Below are 18188 nucleotides of genomic sequence, written 5' to 3' on the forward strand. Positions count from 1 at the left end.
GCTTCCATTTGGCTCTGTTTGACACGAGTGAACTGATGGAAGCCCATCAAACTCAGTCCTAGATCTAGGTATTTGACAGGCTCCTGGGGGCTCATTTTAAGTCTATTGAGCGAAATTCTGCTTTTTGGCATTTTTTTTTTCTGGCGGAGGTCGTTCATATTGGGGGCGGATATGCGGCGGTGAGCACACTAGAGGGGCGGAGGTTGGGGGCAGGTGTAGACACCGCCACTGTCAGTCATCCATGTAGCGCTGATGATGTTCTCATGGCGCCGAGTTACCACGGCTCTCTCCTTCACTTAAAGGGGAGAGCCTGCGGGATTTTTTAAGTTCGGTGCACTCGGCCACCAGGGAGGGTTTTGGCCGGGCCAGCGACCTGGCACCCAAGAGGGGGGTGCCAGGCTGCCTGTTGGCGGCCTGGCCGAACCCGGGGGGGCCTTAATTGTCGGCCCGACATGGTAGTCGGCCGACAAAAAAAACACATGGCGGCAGCGGCAATGCGTCCTCCCCTTTAATGGGAGTCGCACCGCCATGTTAGAAGGCCAATCCTCACTGCACCGCCTGAGTAACGCAGCTTTTGGCACCGCACGGCGGGAGCAAGATCTTCTCGGCGGAACTTCGCCATTGCCGATGTGCCCCACCCCCGATGGCGAAATTCCTCTGAGAAGATCTTGCTCCCGCCATGCGGTGATTTCCGGTGATAACAGACCTCAAGGGAAGGGGCAAATTCGGCCCCTATGACTTCAATGGAGATAGCAAGCGGAATACATACATACACACACACACACACACACACACACACACATTCACTCATTCATTCATTCATTCATTTGACCACCGGATGTCTCTTTACGGCCAATGAAGTATATTTGAAGTGCAGTCACTGTTGTAATGTGGGAAACGCAGCAGCCAATTTGTGCACAGCAAGCTCCCACAAAGAGCAATGTGATAATGACCAGATAATCTGTTTTTGTTATATTGATTGAGAGCTAAATATTGGCCCCAGGACACCGGGGATAACTCCCTTGCTCTTCTTCGAAATAGTGCCATGGGATCTTTTACATCCACCTGAGAGAGCAGACAAGGCCTCGGTTTAACGTATTATCCAAATGACGGCACCTCTGACAGTGCAGCACTCCCTCAGCAGTGTCAGCCTAGATTTATGTGCTTAAGTCCCTGGAGTGGGACTTGAACCCACAAACTTCTGGCTCAAGAGGCGAGTGTGCGACCCACTGAGCCACGGCTGACACAAATGTAAAACGAGAGATGTTAAACGGGCGGCCGATAGTTTTACACTAGCGCACAAACTCGAAATGAACCTTCTTGGTCTTAATATATTTAGTTACCATCTATTAGCCTTATTTCATCTCAAGTTTCACCTATTGTTCCTGTTGGTCGGAAGTAGTAACCGAACGGCCATTTTGGGTGGCCTTGTCCCTACAGTGATGCCACAGACCATTAGAAACAATGGTCTGAATTTTCAGGCCTCCCATCCAGCGACAATGAGATGGCAGCACTCTCAAAAATGGGAGGCAATGATCTACCAACCCGTTGTCATGACAACGTTTCCCCAGGCCCACTAAGTGAGACCTACTGTAGGCCCATTTTAAAATACTAATTGGAGTCCTGTGATCCACACTTGTGGTCTGAACTGGGCAGAATGGGCGCTATGATTGAGAACCTGTCCAGCAGTTTAAAAACAATCTTTGGCTCTCTCCTGCCCCAAACATTGGCTCTCTCCTGCTCTGTTTAAGTCCTCCTCCTCCTCGCTCCTTTGTTGCCGCAGCAGACGTCCCACCGCAACGCTATCAAATTCAGTGTCCCATCAACGGTGGGCCGCCCTCTTACCGGAGGGGGTGGGGGGGGGGGTCCTGCCTGGAGCCCACTTTTGCACAAATAATCCGAGGAAAACCGCTCAGGGCCGTGGCAGGGTGGGAGTGCTGGGAAGAGGTTCAATCCAGGCCAAGATTCCACGTCCCAGCCTAACTCAACACAAATGTTGCGAGGATCGGCCAGTCTCCTGGAAAGGTTGCAGAGAGGAGCCAAGCCCCATCAAAGCGTGTGATTTGCTCAGTTACAGGTATGACTGCAATCACTTTGGAATATCATTCAGAATTATTCAAATCCAGGAAGCCCTGGCAACTGTTTTAAACATATGAATATAACATAAGAAATAGGAGCAGGAGTAGGCCATTTGGCCCCTCGAGCCTGCTCCACCATTCAATAAAATTGTGGCTGATCTGATCTTGACCTCAATTCCACTTCCTTGTCCGCTCCTCATAACCCTTGACTCCCTTATTGTTCAAAAATCTGTCTATCTCCACCTTAAATATATTCAATGACCCAGCCTCCACTGCTCTCTGTTGTAGAGAATTCCAAAGAGTCATGATCCTCTGAGAGAAGCAATTGTTCCTCATCTCCGTTTTAAATGGGCGACCCCTTATTCTGAAACTGCCCCCTAGTTCTAGATTCCCCCACGAGGGGAAACATCCTCTCTGCATCCACCCTGTCAAGCCCCCTCAGAATCTTATACGTTTCAATAAGATCATCTCTCATTCTTCTAAACTCCAATGAGTATAGGCCCAACCTATTGAGGGTATTCAATGCACTCTTTAACAACCTGAGTTCAGTTGAGCCTGCTGTGTTCCTAACACAGATGAGGCTGCACACAGGCAGGTTAAAGTAACAGTGATCTCAGTCTTTATGAAGACACTCCAGAGTGAGGAACAGGCCTTAGGGGCCGGCTTATATACAGTGCTCCCAAGGGATGCTGGGATCCCTTGGGACTTCAGGGGATGAGCTCCCTGGTGGCGGAACATGGGAGTGCATGCTTTACAGATACACATCACTTCCCCCCAAAGTCAAAGTGAAAACTATTTACAAGGTGAGGCGGTCGGGAGCCTTTCTTTCCCTGGTGGACCGCCTCGGTACAAATGTCTGTTCTGGTGTGTTGGCTGTGCCTTCGCTGGGCTGGCGTGTTGTTGGCCCTGCAGGGCTGCTGGGTGAACCTGGCCTTACTGGGCTGTTGGGCGAGATGGGTTCGATTTCCTGGTCTGGGGTGGTGTCGTTGATCCTTTGGGTGTGTGTTGTGGGCTCGAAAAAGGTGATGTCTGCTGTGGGTTGTTCAGGGCAGTCTGTGAACCGCAGCCTCGTTTGGTCCAGGTGCTTTCTGCAAATTTGTCCATTGTAGTTTGACTACAAACACCCTACTCCCTTCTTTAGCTATCACCGTGCCCGCGATCCACTTGGGACCATGTCCATAGTTTAGCACATACACAGGTCATTCAGATCAATTTCCCGTGACACAGTGGCGCGACCATCGTTTACATTTTGTTGCTGCCGCCTGCTCTCTACCTGATCATGCAGGTTGGGGTAAACCAGCGAGAGTCTGGTTTTAAGTGTCCTTTTCATGAGTAGCTCAGCCGGGGGCACCCCTGTGAGCAAGTGGGGTCTTGTGCAGTAGCTGAGCAGTACTCGGGACAGGCGGGTTTGGAATGAGCCCTCAGTGACTCGTTTGAGGCTTTGTTTGATTGTTTGTACTGCCCGCTCTGCCTGCCCATTGGAGGCTAGTTTAAACGGGGCCGAGGTGACATGTTTGATCCCATTGCGGGTCATGAATTCTTTAAATTCGGCACTGCTGAAACATGGCCCGTTGTCACTGACCAGTATACCAGGCAGGCCGTGGGTGGCAAACATGGCCCTCAGGCTTTCAATGGTGACGGTGGCGATGCTTCCCGACATTATTTTGAAAAAGCATCCACCACCACCAGGAACATTTTACCAAGAAACAGGCCCACATAGTCGACATGGATCCTCGACCATGGTCTGGAGGGCCAGGACCACAAACTTAGTGGTGCCTCTCTGGGCGCGTTGTTTAGCTGAGCACATACGCTGCATTGCCATACACAGGTTTCTAAGTCAGAGTCGCTACTAGGCCACCACACGTGGGATCTGGCTATCGCTTTCATCATTACTATACCCGGGTGTTTTGCTGTGGAGATCCGAGATGAACGTCTCCCTGCCTTTTTTGGGTAGCACTACACGGTTACCCCACAACAGGCAGTCTGCCTGAATGGACAGCTCGTCCTTTCGCCGATGGAATGGCTTGATTAGCTCTTGCATTTTAACGGAGATGCTGGCCCAGCTCCCGTGCAGTACACAATTTTTTACTAGCGACAGCAGAGGATCTTGGCTGGTCCAAGTCCTAATCTGGCGAGCCGTGACAGGTGATTTATCATTTTCAAATGCTTCCATGACCATCAACAAGTTTGCAGGCTGCGCCATTTCCTGCCCATGGTGGGCAATGGTAGCCGACTGAGAGCATCCGCACAGTTCTCGATATCTGGCCTGTGGCGGATGGTATAGTTATACGCTGATAGCGCGAGTGCCCATCTTTGTATGCGGGCTGAGGCATTAGTATTTATTCCCTTGTTTTCAGCGAACAGAGATATGAGGGGCTTGTGATCAGTTTCCAGCTCAAATTTGAGGCCAAACAGGTACTGATGCATTTTCTTTTCCCTGAACACACACGCTAATACCTCTTTCTCAATCATGCTGTAGGCCCTCTCGGCCTTAGACAAGCTTCTGGAGGCAAAGGCGACAGGTTGCAACTTCCCCGCAACATTAGCTTGATGTAATACACACCCTACTCCGTACAACGACGCATCACATGCTATTACAAGTCTTTCACATGGGTTATATAATACAAGCAGCTTGTTGGAGCATAAAATGTTTCTGGCTTTCTCAAAAGCAATTACTTGTGTTTTTTCCCCATACCCAGTTCTCACCTTTACGCAATAACACATGAAGGGGCTCTAAGAAGGTGCTTAACCCCAGTAGGAAGTTACCAAAATAGTTGAGGAGTCCCAGGAACGACCGCAGCTCCGTGACGTTCTGTGGCCTGGGCGCGTTCCTGATAGCCTCTGTCTTGGCGTCTGTGGGCCGAATGCCGTCGGCCGCGATCTTTCTCCCCAAAAACTCCACTTCTGTTGCCATGAAGATGAATTTCTACCTCTTCAGCCGCAGCCCTACGCGATTCAGGCGCTGGAGGACCTCCTCCAGGTTTTGCAGGTGCTCGACGGTGCCCTGACCCATGACCAATATGTCGTCTTGAAAAACCACCACGCATGGTACCGACTTGAGTAGGCTCTCCATGTTTCTCTGGAAGATCGCTGCAGCCGACCGAATTCCAAACGGGCATCTGTTGTAGATGAACAGTCCCTTGTGCGTGTTGATGCAGGTGAGGCCCTTCGAAGACTCCTCTAGGTCCTGCGTCATGTAGGCCGAAGTCAGGTCGATCTGGGTGAATGTGTTGCCTCCTGCCAGTGTCGCAAATAGAGCGTCTGCCTTAGGTAGTGGGTATTGGTCCTGTAGCGAGAAACGATTAATAGTTACTTTATAATCGCCGCAAATCCTGACCGTGCCATCACTTTTGAGTACTGGAACAATCGGGCTGGCTCACTCGTTCAATTCCACTGGGGAGATGATGCCCTCGCGTTGCAGCCTGTCCAGCTCGATTTCCACTCTCTCCCTCATCATGTGAGGTACCGCTCGCGCCTTGTGGTGAATGGGTTGTGCCTCTGGGATCAAGTGGATCCGCACCTTCGCCCCCGAAAAGTTTCCAATGCCTGGCTCAAAAAGGGAAGGAAATTTGTTAAGAACCTGGGTATATGAGGCCTCATCAACATGTGATAGCGCTCGGATGTCATCCCAGTTCCAGTGGATTTTGCCCAGCCAGCTCCTTCCAAGCAGTGTGGGGCCATCGCCCAGGACAATCCAGAGTGGCAGTTCGTGCACCGTGCCCTCGTAGGTGACCTTGACCATGGCGCTGCCCAGGGCAGTGATAAGCTCTTTGGTGTATGTTCTCAGTTTCGTGTGGATGGGGCTCAAGGCTGGTCTGAATGCCTTGTTGCACCACAGTCTCTCAAACATCTTTTTACTCATGATGGATTGGCTAGCGCCAGTGTCCAGTTCCATGTCTACGGGTAAGCCATTCAATTTTACATTTAGCATTATAGGTGGACATTTTGTCAAAAATGTGTGTGCCCCATGTACTTTAGCATCGGCCTCCTCTCCCTGAGGCTCAAAATTGCTTTGGTCCACCATGGACCGATCTTCCTCTGCCACGTGGTGGTTAGCAGGTTTTGCAGAGCTTGCAGCTCATCTGCAAGCTCGTTGGAGGTGCTCCATTGTTCCACAGCTCTTACAAACATACCCATGAATAGGCTGAATGGAAGCCTCCACAACGCCAACAAGGTGTGAATTGCCTTGCATTCATCCTTTGTTGCGGACTCTGAGTCATCTGGGTCACCTGAGGCCTGCTGGCAGTTGCAGACTCATGGTTTCTTCCTTGTACATTTCTGCTCGCAAACACAGTTCCAGTTAATTTATGAACATTGCTAGCACTTGTATGCTGAGAGATTTGTTTGGTGTTATCACTGGCGGACATAAACGCCTGTGCTATCGCAATGGCCTTACTGAGGGTCGGTGTCTCTACAGTCAAAAGTTTTCATAGGATGGTCTCGTGGCCAATGCCCAGTACAAAAAAGTCTCTGAGCATCTGCTCCAGGTAGCCATCAAACTCACATTGTCCTGCAAGTCGCCTTAGCTTCCTGACCTTCAGATCGCTGGCACGTGTAGAACCGATACCTCGCCATCAGCCCGCTCTCCCTCGGGTTAAGATGCTCCCGAACCAGTATACACAGCTCCTCATACGACTTATCTGTGGGTTTCACCGGAGCCAGAAGATTCTTCATGAGGCTGTAGGTCGGTGCCCCGCAGACCGTGAGGAGGACCACTCTCCTTTTTGCAGCGCTTCCTTTTCTGTCCAGCTCGTTGGCTACAAAGTACTGGCCTAGCCGTTCGACATAGGCTTCTCAGTCCTCACCCGCCGAGAACTTCTCCAGGATGGCCACAGTTTGCTGCATCTTTGCGTTGGATTCGTATACTCGTCACCAGTTATTGTGTTCCTAACACAGATGAGACTGCACCCAGGGAGGTTAAAGTAACAGTGACCTCAGTCTTTAATAAGACACTCCAGAGTGAGGAACAGGCCTTAGGGGCCGGCTTATATACAGTGCTCCCAAGGGATGCTGGGATCCTTTGGGGCTTCAGGGGATGCGCTCCCTGGTGGCGGAACATGGGAGTGCATGCTTTACAGATACACAACAGAGCCAGTCGGCATCTTCAGGGACTGATAGGTTAGACCGATTTAACTCCGGCAAATGGAAAAGCTACAAGAATAATATACTGTGTGTACAAAGGTTAAGTGCAAAATAATGACTTAGTACATACACTGTGGCCATTTATGCATTTCGAGGGGCTGGTTAGTATAATTCCACTGTAAATATTTATTTTCTCTATTAAATGTTTGCTTTTCACCTATTCATAAAATGTTTTGATAGCGAAAATCAGAACCAAGGTCTCGTGGTATTTTTGCCGCACTCCAAATGCATTAGAAAGCTCCTGCGGAGGTACAGGACGGATGGAGTGTTTAAAACAATTCACTGAGAGCTTTCTCATTCACCTTACTGGACATGTTGCAAAAAATGCACAGAGCTATCATAAGAACATAAGAAATAGGAACAGGAGTAGGCCATTTGACCCCTCGAGCCTGCTCTGCCATTCAATAAGATCATGGCTGATCTGATCATGGACTCAGCTCCACTTCTCTGCCCATTCCCCATAACCCTTATTCCCTTATCACTCAAAAATCTGTCTATCTCTGCCTTAAATATATTCTGGGGCAGAGAATTCCATAGATTTACAACTTGCTGAGAGAAGAAATTTCTCCTCATCTCAGTTTTAAATGGGCAGCGACTTATTCTGAGACTATGTCCCCTAGTTTAGTTTCCACTATGAGTGGAAATATCCTCTCTGCATCCACCTTGTCGAGCCCCCTCATTATCTTATAAGTTTCAATAAGATCATCTCTCATTCTTCTGAACTCCAATGTGTATAGGCCCAACCTACTCAACCTATCCTCATAAGTCAACCCCCTCATCTCCGGAATCAATCTCGTGAACCGTCTCTGAACAGCCTCCCATGCAAGTATATCCTTCTCTAAGTACGGAGACCAAAACTGTACGCGCAGCAGATGTGCTCGAAAGCATTGAAAATTACGAGGTAACTAATGAGATTAAATGAAAGTACCAAACCCAAAGGGGTGGAAGAGCTGAATTTAGTTACTGGACCACAGGGTATTGAGAAAGTTGTGAGGCATCATAAAAATAATTGAGCTAAGTGCTCGTTAAATGAGCTGATTTCAGATGAAAAATGAACTGAACAGTATTAAGAAAACCTTTTCTGCTCACAACAAGTAACGTGTGAACTAATTATTTGTTGATGGCTGGGGATAAGAGCATTGAATTAAATAACATTTCCCATATGTTTGCCAGTATTGCTTCATTAAGCGTCAGATTGTGCAACAGGCTCGAGGGGCTGAATGGGCTTCTCCTGTTCCTATTGGCAGGTTTCCCGAGATTACATTTTAGTTTCAGCTCCACCTCAATACCATTTGTCTCAACCCCTACGCTGTCGCCAAATGTCAGACTGCTTGTCCGACATCCAGTTCTGGATGAGCAGAAATCTTCTCCAATTGAATATTGGGAAGACCGAAGCCATTGTTTTCGGTCCCCGCCACAAACTCTGTTCCCTAGCCACTGACTCCATCCCTCTCCCCAACTTCTGTCTGAGGCTGAATCAGACTGTTCGCAACCTTGGTGTCATATTTGACCCTGAAATAAACCAGCGATCACTTATCCGCAGCTTAATTAAGACCGCCTATTTCCACCTCCGTAACATAGCACATCTCCGGCCTTGCCTCAGCTAATCCGCTGCTGAAGCCCTCATCCATGTCTCTGTTACCTCTAGACTTAACTATTCCAATGCACTCCTGGCTGGCCTCCCACATTCTACCCTATTTAACTTAGAGGTGATCCAAAACTCGCCTGCTCGAGTCCTAACCTGCACCAAGTCCAGTTCATCCATCACCCTTGTGCTTGCTGACTTACATTGGCTCCTGTGATATATTCACAAAGCACAAGCACACACAGCTTCCTACATGGCAGACAGCTCTCTTGGAAGCCTCCGGAATCTGCCTGGTTCTGTTTATTATTAACTCTGCAGTTGCAGTACACAATACGTCCACATCCACAGTGTGGAGCTACAAACATTACAAGCTTACAGACATTACACTTCTCCCTCCTTAATGAAGAAGTTATTATAACAAACATCATACATAACTTTCATGTTTATACATAACACTGGATATAAACTTTTTTTTTTCATTTTTACAAATTTAACTTCACCACTTGTTTTCTGTTTCGACGAGGATACCTTTGCTCTCGAACAGAACCTTCCAAACATGGTGTCAAATTTAAACTCATTCGAGGCTCATCCTGAGGAACATTTTCCTCCACGGAATTTCCTTGATTTTCATTTGAAGTCACTCTAACTTCAGACTCTTTGTTTTCCTGACACGGACTCAGACTTTCATTCTGATTCTCTCCTGGATTTGTTTCCAGTACATTGGAATTAGGATTTGCTACTGGTGTATCAAAACGATCTGATGAGTCAGAAATAATTGACTCGTTCCCACCTTTAACTCCTTCCATGTCTGTAGGTAAAATATGATCAATATGAACAAACCTAACCTGTCCATTATCAAACATCTTCACCAAATATGTGCGAGTACCACATATCTTCACCATTCTCCTGATAACCACTTTAACCATTTATGGTGATGGTTCTTCACTCTCACCTTCTGGTTTAATTTCACACTTTTCTCTTTTACTCTACCTCTATCATGATTCTCTTTCTGTCTTAATTGTGTCTCTTCTATGGACTATGCCAAATTTGGTTTTAACAACGAGAATCTGGTTCGTGGCTGTCGTTTGAGAAACAACTCTGCTGGTGTTCTACCAGTAGTTGTATGAGGAGTATTTCGATATGTAATCAAAAAATTAGCCAATTTGTGATCCAATGACAACTGTCATTTCCTTGGATTTGGATCTAACATTTGTTTTATGAGGGCATGTTTTACAATTTGTACAGTGCGCTCTGCTGCATCATTTGAAGCAGGATGGTATGGTGGAACCTTGGTATGTTTCACACCATTTTAGAAGAATTGTGCAAAATCTTCTGAACGAAATTGTGGTCCATTATCCGAAACAATTTCTTCAGGGAGGCCAAATGAAAAAAATAATCTTCACAAAATGTCCAATGTTTTACTTTTTGTTATTTTCCACTTTGGAAACACCTCAACCCACTTCGAATGGCTATCAATCACAATGAACAACTGTTGTCCTTCTAACTCAGCAAAATCAATATGTAGCCTTTGCCACACCCTGGGAGGCCATTTCCATGGCTGTAATGGTACTGGTGGTGGTTGCTTGCTTACCGATTGATATGTCGTACACTGACTCATGATGTACTCTATACCTTTATCAAGACCTGGCCACCACAAATAACTGTGTGCAAAACTCTTGGTCAAGCACATTCCCAGGTGCTGGTCATGGGGGTCTCCTAATTATTTGGACCTGAATTTATTTGCTATAACCACTTTTGCACCCCACATGGTACATTCTTTATCGACTGATAATTCATTCCTACGAATGAAGAATGGACGTGTATCTTTGTCTGTTACCTGGTTTGGCCATCCATTTGCAATATACTCATACACCTTTGACATCACGGGGTCACGTTTGGTTGCTCTACCAATCTCTTCAGCTGTGACTGGCAGTTCATCAATGTATGAAAAATAAAACACTTCTTCCCTATCGGGTGTAACTTGTGATGGGGAAGGCAATCTAGACATTGCATCAGCATTACTGTGATCAGCTGATCGTCTGTATTCAATATCATATGTATATGCTGACAAAATCAAAGCCCATCTCTGCATTCGGGCTGCAGCTAATGTTGGAACTGGGGACTTTGGATGGAGGATTGCTGTTAGGGGATTAGGGTCTGTAACAATGGTAAACTTACGACCATACAGATATTTGTGAAACTTCTTGACCCCAAAAATTAATGCCAAAGCTTCCCTTTCAATTTGCGCATAATTACTCTCACTAGTACTGATAGTGCGTGAAGCAAAAGCAATTGGTCTCTCCTACCCACTACGTAATACATGAGAGATCACTGCCCAACTCCATACAGAGAGGCATCACATGCTAGCTTAATCTCCTTAGATATGTCATAGTGAACTAACATGGTGCTCTCTACCAATTTGCTTTTACACTCCTTGAATGCTGCATCGCATTCTTTTGACCACTTGCAATGGATCTGTTTTTTCAAAAGTTCATTTAGTGGTTGTTGTCGCCAAATTAAGGTTAAGACATGGCAGGAGAGCTCGGACACGTGATATGCTCCTCTTGTACCATGTAGGAACTCAGGGACACTTCCGGTGTCCCTGACGACTATGTCTGCGGGAAGTGTATCCGCCTCCAGCACGTGACGGACCGCGTTGCGGAATTGGAGCTGAGGGTGGAATCACTCTGGAGCATCCACGATGCTGAGAATGAAGTGATTAGTACGTGTAGCGAGTTGGTCTTACCACAGGTGAAGGGTCCACAGCCAGATAGGGAATGGAAGACCAACAGGAAGAGCAGTGCAAGGAAGGTACTGCAGAGGTCCCCTGCGGTCATCCCTCTGCATAACAGAGTACTGTTGGGGGGAATGACTCACCAGGGGAGGGCAGCAGCAGCCAAGTTCAAGGCACCGTGGCTGGCTTTGCTGCACAGGAGTGCAGGAAAAAGAGTGGGAGAGCGATAGTGATAGGGAATTTAATTGTAAGGGGAATAGATAGGCGTTTCTGTAGCCGGCACCGAGACTCCAGGATGGTATGTTGCCTCCCTGGTCCAAGGGTCAAGGATGTCTCGGAGCGGGTGCAGGACATTCTGAAAAGGGAGGGTGAACAGCCAGTTGTCGTGGTGCACATTGGTACCAACGATATAGGTAAAAAACGGGATGAGGTCCTACGAGACGAATTTAAGGAGCTAGGAGTTAAATTAAAAAGTAGGACCTCAAAAGTAGTAATCTCGGGTTTGCTACCAGTGCCATGTGCTAGTCAGAGTAGGAATCGCAGGATAGCTCAGATGAATATGTGGCTTGAGCAGTGATGCAGCAGGGAGGGATTCAAATTCCTGGGGCATTGGAATCAGTTCTGGGGGAGGTGGGACCAGTACAAACCGGACAGTCTGCACCTAGGCAGGACCGGAAACAATGTCCTTGGAGGAGTGTTTGCTAATAGGGTAGGGGGATGGGAACCAATGCATGGAGACAGAAGCAAAAGACAAAAAGGAGATGAGTAAAAGTGGAGGGCAGAGAAACCCAAGGCAAAAAACAAAAAGGGCCACTTTACAGCAAAATTTTAACGGGTCAAAGTGTATTAAAAAGGCAAGCCTGAAGGTTTCTGTGCCTCAATGCGAGAAGTATTCAGAATAAAGTGGCCAAATTAATGGTGCAGATAGCAGTTAACGGATACGATGTGGTTGGCATCACGGAGACATGGCTCCAGGGTGACCAAGGCTGGGAACTCAACATCCAAGGGTATTCAACATTTAGGAAAGATAGACAGAAAGGAAAAGGAGGCGGGGTGGCGTTGCTGGTTAAAGAGGAAATTAATGCAATTGTAAGGAAGGGCATTAGCTTGCATGATGTGGAATCGGTATGGGTGGAGCTACGGAATACCAAAGGGCAGAAAACGCTAATGGGAGTTGTGTACAGACCTCCAAACTGTAGTAGTAATGTTGGGGAGGGCATCAAATAGGAAATTAGGGGTGCATGCAATAAAGGTGCAGCAGTTATCATGGGTGACTTTAATATGCATATAGATTGGGCTAACCAATCTGGAAACAATACGGTGGAGGAGGATTTCCTGGAGTGCATAAGGGATGGTTTTCTAAACCAATATGTCGAGGAACCAACTAGGGGGGAGGCCATCTTAGACTGGGTGTTGTGTAATGAGAGAGGATTAATCTCGTTGTGCGAGGCCCCTTGGGGAAGAGTGACCATAATATGGTGGAATTCTACATTAGGATGGAGAAGGAAACAGTTAATTCAGAGACCATGGTCCAGAACTTAAAGAAGGGTAACTTTGAAGGTATAAGGCGTGAATTGGCTAGGATAGATTGGCGAATTATATTTAAGGGGTTGACGGTGGATGGGCAATGGCAGACATTTAGAGACCGCATGGATGAACTACAACAATTGTTGTGACCAATCTTCTATATTTGGCAGTATATTGGGGACATTACCCTCTCGAACCTGGTTTACGGTTACTTTATAATCACCACACAATCTTACCTTACCATCGGACTTAAGTACAACAACAATGGGTGTAGCCCAATTACATCGATATATCTTACAAATAATGTTCTCAGTCTCTAGTCTTTTGAGTTCTTGCTCAACTTTCTTCTTGAGTGCATATGGTATGGAACGTGGCTTGTAGTAAACCAATCTAGCGTATTTCTGTACCCTGACACTTGCCTTGAAGCCTTGGATCGGACTGCCCGTTCCGCAGAACACCTTTGGATACTTCTTGATAACCTCATCCGTTGATGAAAGTCTCACTTCCACACAGAATATCTTACTCCAATCCAGCTTCAGTGAGCTCAACCAATTTCTTCCTAGTAAGGCAGACTTGTCTCCTTTCACTAATATTAGAGGCAAGTTCTGAAATTGAACTTTATATTTCACCGATACGGTGATGTCCTACCACAGGAATTTTCTCTCCCGAGTAGCCTCGCAGCTCTATCTTGGAATTCTCCAGTTGGAAATCACACAATTTGTCGAGGTACAGCGACTCCGGTACGACACTCTGGATGCACCCGTGTCAATTTCCATTGGTATCTTGAATCCCGCAACATGTATGTGGATTTTGATGCTTTCTGAATCGCTGGCCGTTAACCTCATGCTCCTGGTGACGTGTAACTCTAACATCTCCTCGTCCTGTTGTTGTTCTTCCATGCTATTTAGTCTCTTGGGATTTCTACTCATAGCTTTGAACGCTGGACTCATAGCTTTAAAAACTGGTTTACCCTTCAGTCGTCATGCCTTCGCAAGATGCCCAGTCTTTCTGCAGAAGAAACACTCTGCCTTCACGTATGGACAACTTTGAGCAATGTGTTGTCTCAGGCACCTATAGCATGACTTCGACGCTCTGTTAGAATTTCCAGTTTCTGAGACTTTCGGTCTTTACTTTGAACCTGCAGGTGATTTACCTCGGTTAACCGATGACTGTAATTATTATTTCATTCTCGGGAATATTGTTTGGCCATGCCCATCGACCTCGCTGTCTGACAAGCAATCTCAAAAGTCAAGTCATCCGTCGTCAATAACTTCCTTCTGATCACATCATTTTTCACCCCACAAACAAAATGATCCCGTAATGCTCGGTTTTGAAAGTTTCCAAAATTACAGTGCATCGATAGCTTTTTTTAATGCTGCGATGTAATCACTGATACGTTCATCAGCCTTTTGATTCCGAATCCCGAAACGATAGCTTTCACCAATTTCTAATGGTTTGGGGTTATAGTGCCGCCCCAGCTTCGTTAAAATCTCCTTAAGCATTGTGTCCTTTGGCTTGTCAGGCACAAGCAGATTTTCGTACAATGCTGGACCCGCCCCGATAAGAAGATCGCTTTCTTACGTTCCAACACAGCTCGGTTCTGGACTGCATTGTCTGGAACCTCGATTATGTTATTTGCAGTGAAATACATTTCTAGCCGATCCACATACGCTTTAAAATATTCCCGGTCATGTCTATATTCCCCCAAAGGTTCGATTACACCTGCCATTTTAATCTCTAGTTGTTCACACCGTGTGCTGTATTTTACCTCGGATTTTTATAGCTTTTTCCAAAGACAGAAACTTCCAAAGTCTCTCTGTCGGCTGGCTGAATCCTTCACCAACAAAATTTAAGCTTTAAATCATTCAAAAAATCCCATCTCATCGCCAAATGTGATATATTCTCAGGGCACTAGCACACATAGCTTCCTACATGGCAGGCAGCTCTCTCGGAAGCCTCCGGAATCTGCCTGGTTCTGTTTATTATTAACTTTGCAGTTGCAGTACACAATATGTCCACATCCACAGTGTGGAGCTACAAACATTACAAGCTTACAGACATTACAGCTCCCGGTTAAGCGATGCCTCGATTTCAAAATTTTCATTCTTATTTTCAAATCCCTCCACGGCCTCGCCCCTTCCTATCTCTGTAATCTCCTCCAGCCCCACCACCCCCCGAGATGTCTGTGCTCCTCTATTTCTGCCCTCTTGAGCATCCCTGATTATAATCGCTCAACCATTGGTGGTCGTGTCTTCTGTTGCCTGGACCCGAAGCTCTGGAACTCCCTGCCTAAACCTCTCTGCCTCTCTACATCTCTTTCCTCCTTCAAGACGCTTCTTAAAACCTACCTATTTGGCCAACCTGCGCTAATTTCTCCTCAAATGGCTCGGTGCCAAATTTTTTACCCCATAATATTCCTGTGAAGCACTTTGGGACATTTTACTCTGTTAAATGCGCTATATTTAAAAAAATCATGACTTTTACATTTGTAAAACATGCTGTTTGCAAACGTGTTCTTGAGTTGAAACAAGTTGTTCAGGGTTGTGAAGAGAACGGGAGTGTGGGGGTTTTTTCGGACGGGAGACCTGGAAGTACGGGTTGGCCGGATGCCGTGCTGAAATTAACTACAGGACGTCTTTTATATCTTCACAAAAGCTTTCTCGCCCGATGGCCAGCTAGATTGACAGCCCTGTCAGGTGGGAAAGCAGCCAGGGAGCGGATGGCAGATACGTTGGAGATCATGGTGGGTAGGGGAGCCGGAGATCGCGGGGCAGGGGGCGGGGGGGGGGGGGTGGCGGATGGAGTTCATGGGGTCGGGGTGGGGAGTCGGGGATCGTGGGGGGCACGGGAGATCACGGTGAGTGTAGTGGGGGGGAGTCGGATATCACGCGGGGGGGGGTGGAGGGGTAGGGGGCGGCGGAATAGAGCTCATGGGGGGGAGGGATTGGGGAGCCGGATATTTCAGGGTTGGGGTGAGTCAGACATGGTGGGGTGCGATTGCAGGGTATGTAAAGAGATGAGCTTGCTGGGCCTGGAGGAAACATTGCTAATTCTCCTGGCTCACAAACCGTGCTGTAAATGCATTTACCTCGTGAGTCAGGCCTTCTCGCCTCCTCTTAACTGCAGGGATTCCCGAGCCCCGGGAAACACAGCCGCCACAGGTTAAAAATAAAAATCCTGTTAAAATGGAGGCATTCAGCCTCTTTAAGAGCTTTTACTGACCGACCCGCCTCGTGAGAGCGAATTGGTCACCCGCCCTCCGATCTATCTCCGTTACAACTAGAAGTGGGGTTAACATCGTGGTTGTATTACTGGACCAGCCATCCAGAGGCCTGGACTAATGATCCGGAGATGTGAGTTCACATCCCACCACGGCAGCTGAGGAATTTCAAATACTTACATAAATCTGGTATAAAAAGCTAGTGCCAGTAATGGTGTCCATGTAACTGTCTGATTGCCATAAAAACCCATCTGGTTCACTGATGTCTTTTAGGGAAGGAAATCCGCTGTCCTTACATGGTCCGGCCTATATGTGACTCCAGGCCCACAGCTTTTAACTGGCTCTCTCAAATGGCCTAGCAAGCCACTTAGAGTTCAACAGGAAGACGGCTCACCCGAGGACAATTCGGGATGGGCAATAAATGCCGGCCTTACCAGCGATGCCCACATCCCGTGAATGAATTTTTAAAAAAGTGGGTGGGTTGGAGTCACGTTTCAGAATGTAAACATTTTTCAACATGTCAATGAAAATTTGTTAACTGATTAGAAGGGAATGATGTGTATCACCAGATGTTGACTTTTAGAAGGGAACTACTTGGGCAATTCCAGCTGGAGGTAGGGGAATTGAAGAGATGGTGTTGTGTGTGATTGAAGTTGAACACTGGAATATTTTAGACACGGAGTCAAAACCTTTGGTAATCGATGACGTGAGTGCTAGCTCCTTTATTCTCTCTCGAGTTGGCCCTGAGTGTTTCTGATGTCGTGATGTGCCAATACTGTGATGCGCAAATGATTTCTTATCAATTAGGTTTAAATAGATTTTTTAATCTCTTTTTTTTTGTGAAATCCTAGGATGTTCTCGCAAACCTCATGAAGCGTTCTGAAGCGCATTTTGTCCACTGCTTTGTAGCAAGACCAGAGGTGACTGATGAAGAAGGGCGAATACCAGCGAGTCAAAGGACTGGAGATGGAGCAGAGGCACTGGACTGCAGAGGACAGTCGCTGGCCGCGATTGATACACCTACACTGAGGACTCAGCTACAGGGATCACAGCTACTGGATGCACTTCGTCTCTACAGGCTAGGTACACTAACTGTTCCAGGACTATACTGTGAATATGACTATACTGGGATCTGATTATTGTTTCATCCACATTTCTATTTGAGCTGGGAGCCGTGTGATGGAGCTGGCCGTGGGAGCCCTGTGGTGGAGCTGGCTGTGGGAGCCCTGTGGTGGAGCTGGCCGTGGGAGTCCTGTGGTGGAGCTGGCCGTGGGAGCTCTGTGGTGGAGCTGGCCATGGGAGCTCTGTGGTGGAGCTGGCCGTGGGAGCCCTGTGGTGGGGCTGGCCGTGGGAGCCCTGTAGTGGAGCTGGCTGTGGGAGCCTGTGGCAGAGCTGTCTGAGGGAGTCCTGCGGTGAAGGTCACCGTGGGAGCCCTGCGGTGGAGCTGGTCGTGGGAGCCCTGCGGTGGAGCTGGTCGTGGGAGCCATGGTGGAGCTGGCTGTGGGAGCCCTTGAGAAGCTCACCATACGAACAGTCGGTGGGCTTGTGTCTGACAGATGAGAGTCTGTACTTTGTTGACACAAGAGATGAAAGAAAGATCTGCTGCATGACAAAAAGGAAAAATAAAGTCTCTGCGAATCGACTTCATCTGTCAGTCAGTCTTCTGCACTGGAGCTCACTGTGGGAGCTCTGACCTGGAGCTCTGTGTGGGAGCTCTGACCTGGAGCTCACTGTGGGAGCTCTGACCTGGAGCTCTGTGGGAGTTCTGACCTGGAGCTCACTGTGGGAGCTCTGACCTGGAGCTCTGTGTGGGAGCTCTGACCTGGAGCTCACTGTGGGAGTTCTGACCTGGAGCTCTGACCTGGAGCTCACGGTGGGAGCTCTGACCTGGAACTCTCTGCA

General features: G+C 47.6%; 1 protein-coding gene across 7 annotated transcripts in view; it reads left to right on the top strand.

Moving 5' to 3' along the window:
* The window catches only part of LOC139269044 (unconventional myosin-XVIIIb-like), a 452517-nt gene that overhangs the window by 203599 nt on the left and 230730 nt on the right, over positions 1–18188 (top strand). For all 7 annotated transcript variants that reach the window (XM_070888021.1, XM_070888023.1, XM_070888024.1 and 4 more), the window contains one exon: positions 17138–17369. In XM_070888021.1, the coding sequence (XP_070744122.1) occupies positions 17138–17369 (232 nt within the window). The remainder of the gene's footprint in view (positions 1–17137; positions 17370–18188) is intronic.

This window comes from Pristiophorus japonicus, chromosome 8 (assembly GCF_044704955.1).
Source record: "Pristiophorus japonicus isolate sPriJap1 chromosome 8, sPriJap1.hap1, whole genome shotgun sequence".
Lineage (NCBI taxonomy): Eukaryota > Metazoa > Chordata > Chondrichthyes > Pristiophoridae > Pristiophorus > Pristiophorus japonicus.